Raw genomic sequence first — 11,192 nt, forward strand, 5'->3', positions numbered from 1 at the left:
ATCATTGATACAAATTTGTTTCTTATGTTCCAAACACTGTATGTAAATATTCATAGTTTATTTCTGCTTTTGTTTGAGATGTATCTCCAGGGAGAGGACTTATATAGGCTTTGCCTTTTGCCCAATCCTTTTAAATCGGATTGATTTAATAAAATATTTTGAAATGAATAACATACAAATACTTTACAGTCTCATTTATTGAAGGATTTACTCTTGCTTTGGTCAATGTCATGGGGTAATGAATTGAGTTGGTCTTGAAACAAATTTAATGAACTGCGATTTCAATGTGGTTCGAAACTAGATATTAATATGAAATCAATGAATTTCTACAAATTTGATAAAAAAAATAACGTTCATGTCAAACCAATTGTAAACTCACACTATTGACCGTAAAATCAAAATTGTCATCGGTCACATCCGCCATGAAACAAGTTTCAGCATTTTCAAAGGTACATGTGATGTCTGGATCACCTGCAGAATATTGAAATTCATATACGTGTAACACATTGTGGAAAATGTTACGTTATTCATGGATTACTTTAGACATAGAAGATACAGAGTAGTATTTATATTACTTTATGTTATTATTCTCTAAGCGACAATGTATCGAATGCACATTTTTGTTTTGACTGTGCAAACCATTTAATGTTGATTTTCTGACTTCTATCTAGTAATATGCAATTAAGTCACATGCTGATTTAACTCCGCTGTTAGACTAAAAGTCATCGAAAGTTGTCATAACCAGGGCCCGCGGTGGCCATGTGGTTAAGGCGTCTGGCTTTATGCTACCACTAGGCCTCCACCACTGGGTCATGGATTCAAGGCCCACGTTGGACAGTCGCCAGGCACTATCCGTAGGTCGGTGTTTTTTCTTCGGGAACTCTGGATTTCCTCCACCACCAAAACCTGGCACATCCTTAAACGACCACAGCTGTTAATAGGACGTAAAACACAAACAAACCTAACAAAACCGTTACCTTGTAGCAGGGATTTATTCTGACACAGTTTAGCACAGAACACTAATACCCATTGCCACAAGAGATACATTTCTAACGTTATAATGCACTTTAAATCACCTTTATCCTATCGTTGCGTAACACTTACATGTAAGATACGAATTTTTATTTTTGTAACCTTCAGTACCACTGATGCCTCCTAAATGGAGAAAATGACCGTATACTTACTGATTAGAGTGTCACAGTTTGTACCAGTAAAACCCGTATCACATGTGCATGTGTACGTGCCACCATTTCCAGGAACGCACGTTCCGTACACACAGGGGTTGGTAAGACAGCCTGAGGTGAAAAAAATAGTATTTTAAACCTGATCTAGTTAACACCTAGTCTAACTTACACCTGATTTTATTTACACCTGATCTTAATATAAAATACACATTGTTTAATTTACACCTGATCTAAGTTACAACTGGTTCAATTCACACCTTGTCTTTATCTGAAATACACTATGTCTAATTTACATCTCATCTAATTTACACCTGGTCTAATTCGCACCTGGTCTCTAAATCTAAAATGCACCAGATCTACATTACATTTAGTCTATTTTACGCCCGTTCTGATTGACACCTGATCCAGTTTACACCTGGTTCAATTATACCTGGTCTAAATCTAAAACACACCTTGTTTAATTTCAACCAGATCTAAGTTAAACCGGGTTCAATTCACATCTGGTCTAAATATGAAATACACCTGATCTAATTTACACCTGGTCCAATTTACACCTGGTCTAAATATAAAATACACATGGTCTAATTTACTCCTGGTCCAATTTACAACTGGTCTTATTACATCCTGGTCCAATTTACACCTTGTGTAACCATGATAACAAATAATCTTCGGTGAACTTGTGTTAACACTCAATGATGCATATTATGAAGTACTGTACAATGTATGTGATTTATGTTACTACGAGATATTTTTATAACTGATTCCTGAAGTACGAACCGATTAGGTATAATTTACCAGCCTCTGGGTATGATAACTTAGAATCATTTAACGGCCCCTTATGTGATATATATTTCACCAGAAAGAACAAACCGATCAGAAATTACTGATCCCTACAAATCTGTCCTCTTTGGATTACCTACCAGCTCCTTGAGAGGATACTGTTAGATTGAACCCTCTACTTGGCTGTCTACCACTGACAAGATCACTGTCGAAGATCAGCATCATAGTGTTCCTACTATCTACAGAAGTCAAATAGCTAAGTCCCTGTATATTTCCACAGTGTCTGTAAAATAAAAATAAAACGCTCCTTTAGAAATAATGCACAGTACTAAGGGAATTAAGTACCACAAAACATATAAATCTGATATCCGAAATTTTGGAAATATCAGTGTGAAATTAACCAAACATCGGTGAGATATTCGACAAATATAAGTGTTGAATTTAACAAAACTCATTGAGGTATTTACCCAAAAGCAGGTTTAAATTAAACATATATCGGTGAGGTATTTACCAAATATCGGTATGGAATTAACCAAATATCAGTAAAGAATTAAACAGATATCAGCGTGGAATTAACCAACTATCGGTGAGGTATTTAGCAAATATCAGCGTGGAATTAACCAACTATCGGTGAGGTATTTACCAAATAACAAATATCTGTGTGGTTTAAACCAGATATCAGTGAGGTATGCGCTAGATATCCGTATTGTTTTATCATAAATCTGTGAGGAATTCCGCAGATATATGTGAAACCCCCTTCTTTTTAATCTTTAACAGTGATATTTCGTTTAAATTCTGCTGTACAATTCCACAGAAAACCAAATAACGCTAAAATATTTACTAGATATCTGTTAAGTATTAACCAAATATCACTGAAATATTTACTAGATATCTGTGAAGTATTAACCAAATATCACTGAAATATTTACTAGATATCTGTGAAGTATTAACCAAATATCACTGAAATATTTACTAGATATCTGTTAAGTATTAATCAAATATCACTGAAATATTTACTAGACATCTGTGAAGTATCAACCAAATATCACTGAAATATTTACTAGATATCTGTGAAGTATTAACCAAATATCACTGAAATATTTACTAGATATCTGTGAAGTATTAACAAAATATCACTGAAATATTTACTAGATATCTGTGAAGTTTTAATCAAATATCACTGAAATATTTACTAGATATCTGTGAAGTATTAACCAAATATTTTAGAGGTATTTGCCGGATATATGTAAGGTAAAATCAAGGTATCTAACAGGTATACCTGATAACTGTGATGTATTAAACAAATATACGTAGGGTATTTATCAAATATACTAGAAAATATGTGAGGTATTCAATCGACATCTGACGGTAAGGTATCAACTGAGGTATTCATAGGATATCTATGTGGCATTCACTAGATATATATGTAAACTAGACATCTGTGAACTTTTCACTAGATATTTGTAAGGTATTAAATAGAAAATTGTTAGGTATACACAATCAATCAGTGAGGCATTAAATAGATATCTGTTAGGTATACACAATCAATCAGTGAGGCATTAAATAGATATCTGTTAGGTATACACAATAAATCAGTGAGGCATTAAAAAGATATCTGCGATGTATTAACTAAATATATGTGAGGTATTTACCAGACATCTGTGCTGTATTTAGTGGATTTCAGTCAGGTATTTGTTAGATATATGTGAGGTATTTTCTATATATTAGTTAGGTATTTGTTAGATATATGTAAGGTATTTTCTATATATCCGTTGGTATTTGTTAGATATATGTGAGGTATTTTCTATATATCAGTTAGGTATTTGTTAGATATATGTAAGGTATTTTCTATATATCAGTTAGGTATTTGTTAGATATATGTGAGGTATTTTCTATATATCAGTTAGGTATTTGTTAGATACATTTGAGGTATTTTCTTTATATCAGTAAGGTATTTGTTAGATATATGTCAGGTATTTTCTATATATTAGTTAGGTATTTGTTAGATATATGTGAGGTATTTTCTATATATCAGTTAGGTATTTGTTAGATATATGTGAGGTATTTTCTATATATCAGTTAGATTGTTTAACACATATCTACATATTTACGTAATGTTGATAGTTACCTGAGGCCCGTCTGACCAATCAAATTGTACTGCACTTCAAGCGTGTGATAGCAGGTGTTCGATGTACTTGTCAAACTAAGGTCATTGATGGTCATAGATATATGTTGATCTCCAGAGGACTGTAAACGACAGAAACGATATTCTGAGAAGTGTTGATTGTCAAATGGCTGTCAGTCAAAATCTTTGAAGCAGCAATTTGATACTCCCCACGGTGATATAGAAATACAAATTATATATTTTTCTGTGGAGTAGTTTTGTACTTCACAATGATTTTCGTCATTTTAAACCGTACGATGCCTTTTCAACAAACAAACAGTGGACTAAAGAATAGTCAGATATATAAGCGGTATCAAACACATGGCTAACTAAAACGTAAATTTCTGGTCATTACAAACGCATTGATTCTTCAGAAGTAGACGATCATGAATGATGATGTCTCTAATGTTCAATTCTTATTGTTCGTTTACAAAATCCTTTGAGAAATTTGATGCGCGTATTGAACGTGACAAAATCCGTCTCATCCAATTAAAAATCTCACGTTCTAAAGATGACGTTATGGTGACGTCTAATTGCATTTCGATTTTTCGCCCGCGAAAAGACACCAAGCGTTTTTAGGTTATTTCGTTTTGGCGGATTTTCATCTTTTTGTTATTTAGCTTGGCGGTCTGGCGTTATTTCGTTATTTCACTCTCTCAATTGGCGTCTTTTCGTAAATAAACCACCATATGACATTAACATTTTGCACACGTGATATCTTGGATTGAGCGGACCTTGCACATGTGCCTGTGTTAGTACATCATAGATAAATATTTAAATCACTGAACCACTTGTGTCTCTGAATAGAAGTTTTTTTTGGTACAATATTAATTCAATTTTGAAGTACAAAAGAAAATTTGGTAATTGCAAATGAAGGCCAACTAATGCGGAACAAATCGCTGTGCCAGTGTGGAAACTTTCTGAGCACGATAGAGTCAACAATTTCGAAAACAAACGACAGCATATTGTTTTTAAATATTATATGCCTTTTATGCGATGTTGACTATAACAAATCCCTTCTCAGCAATGTGTAAATGATACAAATATTTCAAAATTTCATTTTTTTTTTTTTATTGCATGTTAATTCCAATTGGTACTGTAAGATTTCAAGATGTTTGTTACGTAATTTTCATTAATATAATTGTTAACGAAAACCATAAATGTATATTTGAGTTTTGAGTAGAACAAATTGTTATTACCGTTATATACCAGGTACACTTTTCGCCAGAGACGTAGTTACTTGGGTAGTTCGGTGACAGAATTGTCTGCGGAACTCCTGCTACCAGCGCGATTTCTCCTCCACACCCTATCAAATCAACCAATTAAAAAAACCCACCATTTTAGATATAATTTGAGCAGGAGTTGAAGTAGGAAAAATGATATTGTGTTGGTTTGGCGCCAAACAGGTTCGGTATCAACATTTATTAAGTAAATGTTTGAGTAGAATTTTTCTTGATTTATATTTTAATCTGATCATGTGATAAAAGTCTAAATTTTAACTGAACCTGTGGTTAGTGTCTATATCTTGACAGAATATGTGGTAAGTGTCTAAATTTTGGAACAAACCCGTGGTAGGTGTCTATATTTTGACAGAACATGTGGTAAGTATCTATAACTTGACAAAACATGGGGTAAGTGTCTTTATCTTGACTGAATACTTGGTGAGTGTCTGATTTTTGGTATAGGAGTATTTATATAAAATGATTCTATGATAATGTGATTTGTTATGCATTTTTATACATGTATGTGATAAAAGTATACAAATGTCTATATGATGACTTTTCCGTGTGACAAAAAACCTAAAACCTAACGGGTCAAGTAAACAAGAGTCCATGTAATCCTACCTTGACTTGTGACGAGTGTCTCACAGTTGGTGCCGGTCACGTCTCTTGGGCACACACACTGACAGTTGTGGTCGAGGAAACCTTTGTGTTGACACGACGGGGTATTCACACAACTGGCTGTAACCAAACAATTATCTTTAAAGCGAAACCAATCTTGTTCTACCCGTGACAGATAGTTGTCTACAAATCAACTGATTAGAAGTATTTGACAGGAAGTGACATACATGTACACCCGTAAAAATCATTGACAGGAGTTGACGTACATTATCCACCTGTAGGATATAGTGACAGGAAATGATCTGCATGCTATATATAGAATATGTTACAGGACGTGACTAACAAGATCTATCTATATTTCCGTGAGAGTCTGTCACAGGAAGTGACGTCAATATGAACTCGTAATATTCGGTGACGTGAATGTTAACTGATTTAAAATTGGACTGAAAGTGACGTACCTGCGCACCCATAAGAGTCTATGACATCTTGTGTGTCGTAAAAACTGAGGCCTGGTGCCGAGTTCGCCAGGAAATCCAGTCGTGTGTCGAAGAAACGTATGGTTTTTTGACCGTTTGTCGAAAATGCCTTAAACATATAATACATATAAATTAATCGCTGTGTTATACAATTTATATTTATATTGTTGGCAAATACAGTATCTTTCTTATATACCGTCATAGTTCACTGAAGATAATAGATATTACCTCAAAACGAAAGTTGGATCTTGGAAATAGCAACATACCCATAAAGAATACTGCATGACTGACGCTGCATCATACGGGTTAAAATCATCCGTATTTTGTTTATGCATGTTGTTATTGCCTGTTCCTCCATTCACGTTCGCCCACATGATCTCGACGTAGTTGTCGCGATCAGTCCTACTCTGTTCGTGGTGTCCACCCATCGCGTGTAGCATCTCGTGAATCGTAATACTGTTCTGTGAATAGAAAGTGTTACATCTCGTGTACAGTAATACTGTTCTGTGAATAGAAACTGTTACATCTCGTGTACAGTAATACTGTTCTGTGAATAGAAACTGTTACATCTCGTGTACAGTAATACTGTTTTTTGAATAGAAACTGTTACATCTCGTGTACAGGATATTGTTCTGTGATAGAAACTGTTACATCTCGTGTACAGGATAATGTTCTGTGAATAGAAACTGTTACATCTCGTGTACAGTAATACTGTTCTGTGAATAGAAACTGTTACATCTCGTGTACAGTAATACTGTTCTGGGAATAGAAACTGTTACATCTCGTGTACGGTAATACTGTTCTGTGAATAGCAAGTGTTACATCTCGTGTACGGCAATACTGTTCTTTTTCACAAATAAAAAACCAAAAACTACAGACCATATTTCTTACAAATACAACATTACAAAGTACAGACCGATATTTCTCAAAATATAACCTTTCAAAGTACAGACCGATATTTCTCACAAATACAACCTCACAAAGTACAGACCGACATCTCTCACAAATACAACCTAACAAAGTACAGACCGATATCTCTCACAAAAACAACCTCACAAAGTACAGACCGATATCTCTCACAAATACAACCTCACAGATTACAGACCGACATCTCTCACAAATACAACCGTACAAAGTACAGAGCGATATCTCTCACAAATACAACCTCACAAAGTACAGACCGACATCTCTCACAAATACAACCTCACAAAGTACAGACCGATATCTCTCACAAATACAACCGTACAAAGTACAGACCGACATCTCTCACAAAAACAATCTAACAAAGTACAGACCGATATCTCTCACAAATACAACCTCACAAAGTACAGACCGACATCTCTTACAAATACAACCTAACAAAGTACAGACCGATATCTCTCACAAATACAACTTAACAAAGAATTTCACCGGGAAAACACAGCATACTCTCGATTCCACCAACACTTTCACAATCGAACGTCAATACTCATTCGGCACACCTCGGCAGATCTCCATCATTAGATGAAAGGTACCGGAATTGGCCGAATGCGTCAATACTCAATCGCTAAGTGATATCAGAATCAATTAGAATACCGCTCTTCAGTTTTGGACCCATATTTTATACTGTATTTACTAGAGAGCAGAATAATGACACGTGTCCGTGATAAGGTTTTGTTATATTGTTTGGGTCATATTTTTCCTATATCAGATTTGTATTGTTTAAAGCTAGTATTTGTGATAATGTATGGTTGACTTTTTTTATTTGAGAGAGAATATGGCTGTGAATAGTGCAGAGTTTGATGTGTTTTTGGTGAGTTTAAACCTAGAGATATGTTTGTGGCGGTAAATGATGAAACACCAAAAAAATGGTGTGGAAAGGTGGGCAATCCACAGGTTTTGTACATTCCCTTTATAAATCTGCTTTGATGTGAAATTTAAACAAGAACGAGAAAAATGTCCGGGTGGGCCGGGAGTGATATGAATGGAAAGGTCAGCAAATAGGTCAGAAAAATTCTGATGCAATTCAGACACAGTGGAAATGTGGATTTACACAAGCATAGACTGTTAGCTCAACGACACACATCCGTGGACTGCGGGTTTATATAGATACAAATACGGGGTCTGGGGACTTACCGTCACACATCCTGGAATTTGAAGACTAAGTCTTTGGGCGGAAGGAAACACTCGCCCGACATAGGAATAACAGCCGCTGTAAATAAAATTTAAAGACTGCAGAAATTAAGAACTCGCACAACTAAATCAACCAATCAGCAAGTATTTCATACGATTGTAATCCCTACCAAAAATGTTTTCCGGATAGAAACAGTGCCTATGAGTTATTTAAATAGGTAGTTGTTGACATATTTTATATTGAATGACATGGACAGATATTGGACTTTGGAAAAGCATGTAATTTTAGTAGATTTTAATATGTCATGGCGGATTGATATGGGGTCAAATGTCAGGGGGTGTTCACGTCCCACTTCACCGGTTTGGCTTGTAAACTTCCTGGTGCAAAAGCAGACGCCTGTAGCGCTCTTATATGCCACTAAACACACCAAATAAATGCTTTTGAAGGCCTTTGTCGTGTATGTATCTGTGAATCTAAAAGGTTGTCACTTGTGTTGAACTTCGAATATTAAAGTTATTAGCTAAAAAGCTTAGTAATAACATTAAGTATTAACTATTTTACAAATACAATTCCACAACATGCTATAAAGAATGATCAAATTCTTAAGTTTCGAAATTTAATTTAATTGTCACAAAGTGAGGGGGCACTATAAATGATACCGTTGGAAGCACGGTCCCACTACAAACAGAACACAATACATCTCCAGCACACACGCAGGCAATCACACAAAGGGAGATATCAGCTAGGTGGCATAGGACTAGTAGTTTTAGCGCCTGATAAGGCAGCTCCTGTGAATTCCTCAACATTATATTGATTAACGAATATGCTAATTGTACTAATTGTATATCTATGTACTGTAAAGCGCTTTAGAGTAGCTTATGTTAGCTAGATCGGGCGCCATATCAAATGTTGTATATTAATGATATTATTGTTATTTTTATCATTTTTATTATTATGACTGCCTGCGACTCACCTATCACTGAAGATGAACACGTATGAAGTATGCCCGAGACTGGTTAACAATTCCGGCGTTTTAGGTTGCCACTGTACGCAGGTTTTGGTCGCCATTTCCTGTATCGCTCCCAGGATGACGTTTCTCTGAGACGTACCTGTTTGATACATACACGAATAACGATACAATTTACCTCCAATAGGCTAATGGGGTATTTTTCTTTGTAGATATTTGTATATTCAATAAACATTTTCATTTTTCAAGTCCAATTCACACACATGTATAAGCAGAACCAAGCTAAGAACATAAAAGTCGAAAACACATATCAGCTGGACCACGCGACAACAAATAAGTTTCAGCACGCGACAACATAAAGATCGACAACATATAAAATGGACGACGCGACAAAAGATGAAGATCGACAACACATAAGCTGGCCAAGCGACAACACCTGAAAGTATACAACACATAAGCTGGCCAAGCGACAACACCTGAAAGTATACAACTCATAAGCTGGCCAACACGACAACAGATACAAGTCGACAACATATAAACTGGACAACGCGACAACATATAAAAGTCAACAACATAAAAGCATGGCCTCGCAACAACAATTAAAGAACGACAACACATATGCTTGTCCACGCGACAACAGATATTGGTCAACAACAAATTAGCTTGCCATGCAACAACACATAAAGGTCAACAATAAATAAGCTGGCCACGAAAAGAAAACATAAGCTTGTCAACGCGACAACAGAAACAAGTCGATAACATATGAAATTGACAACGCCACAACATACATGTATAAAAGATGAAAACACATAGTCTGGCCACGTGACAAGCGATAGATGTCGATAATATATAAAATGGACAACGCGACAACTAATAAAGGTCAACAACACATCAGCTAACCCCGCGACAACAGATACAAATCGATAACAACTAGATTTGACAATGCGACAACATATAAAAGTCAACAACACGTTAGCTGGCCACGCGACAACACATAAAAGTCACAACATATAGCATGGACCACGCCACAACACACAAGGGTTGGCAATACATACGTTATAGATTGTTCCTTGATACAATACGTACTGAATGATGTGTCTATTTCGTATGGTACGATAGCTTGTTCCCACAGGGGACTAAAGATGAAATTTTCCATTCGACCATCAGTATCGGGCTGAAATTGTAACATGAAAATTACTTCAATTTCCAATATAACGATGTTTCTTCCTTTTGTTTTATTTCCATTGTAACATATACACTAATTAGAAGTTGTTTTACTGTTCATTTTCTATAAATGTTGATGATTAGTGTTGGTATCTGATTTATACATATTTACATTCTGTATAATTGAACTCATTGACGAAAATGACAATTTTTTTTTTTTTGCATATTGACAATGACGTAGCACAGGGCGTACTTGGTACACGTCCGCCGTGAAACAGCCCTCGATGTAGTTAAGAATTAACATTATGCATGATTGACTTGATATTAAAGCTAAAAAATAAAATCAGTAAAGCATATGATAATTATTATATAAACGACTTGTATAAATTCTAAAAAAAAAAAAATGAAACTATATTGTATTAGTTTTGTTGCCTTGCTGTTGCCAGGACCTACGACGAAAGTTTTACGTTTTCTCGCGAAAAAGCTGTTCTCTCTATCCCCCC

At 35.3% G+C, this 11,192-nt stretch overlaps 1 protein-coding gene across 1 annotated transcript in view; it reads right to left on the reverse strand.

The window, feature by feature from the left end:
- Positions 1 to 11,192, reverse strand: part of LOC110447440 (MAM and LDL-receptor class A domain-containing protein 1-like) — a 55,132-nt gene that overhangs the window by 31,510 nt on the left and 12,430 nt on the right. The window contains exons 6-16 of the mRNA XM_021493137.1: positions 10,612 to 10,699; positions 9,532 to 9,667; positions 8,561 to 8,636; positions 6,712 to 6,906; positions 6,428 to 6,554; positions 5,973 to 6,089; positions 5,328 to 5,434; positions 4,093 to 4,211; positions 2,105 to 2,247; positions 1,185 to 1,295; positions 380 to 471 (exon numbers count right to left, since the gene is read on the reverse strand). Of these exons, the coding sequence (XP_021348812.1) occupies positions 380 to 471; positions 1,185 to 1,295; positions 2,105 to 2,247; positions 4,093 to 4,211; positions 5,328 to 5,434; positions 5,973 to 6,089; positions 6,428 to 6,554; positions 6,712 to 6,906; positions 8,561 to 8,636; positions 9,532 to 9,667; positions 10,612 to 10,699 (1,311 nt within the window). The remainder of the gene's footprint in view (positions 1 to 379; positions 472 to 1,184; positions 1,296 to 2,104; positions 2,248 to 4,092; positions 4,212 to 5,327; positions 5,435 to 5,972; positions 6,090 to 6,427; positions 6,555 to 6,711; positions 6,907 to 8,560; positions 8,637 to 9,531; positions 9,668 to 10,611; positions 10,700 to 11,192) is intronic.

Source organism: Mizuhopecten yessoensis, unplaced genomic scaffold, assembly GCF_002113885.1.
Source record: "Mizuhopecten yessoensis strain PY_sf001 unplaced genomic scaffold, ASM211388v2 scaffold3377, whole genome shotgun sequence".
NCBI lineage: Eukaryota > Metazoa > Mollusca > Bivalvia > Pectinida > Pectinidae > Mizuhopecten > Mizuhopecten yessoensis.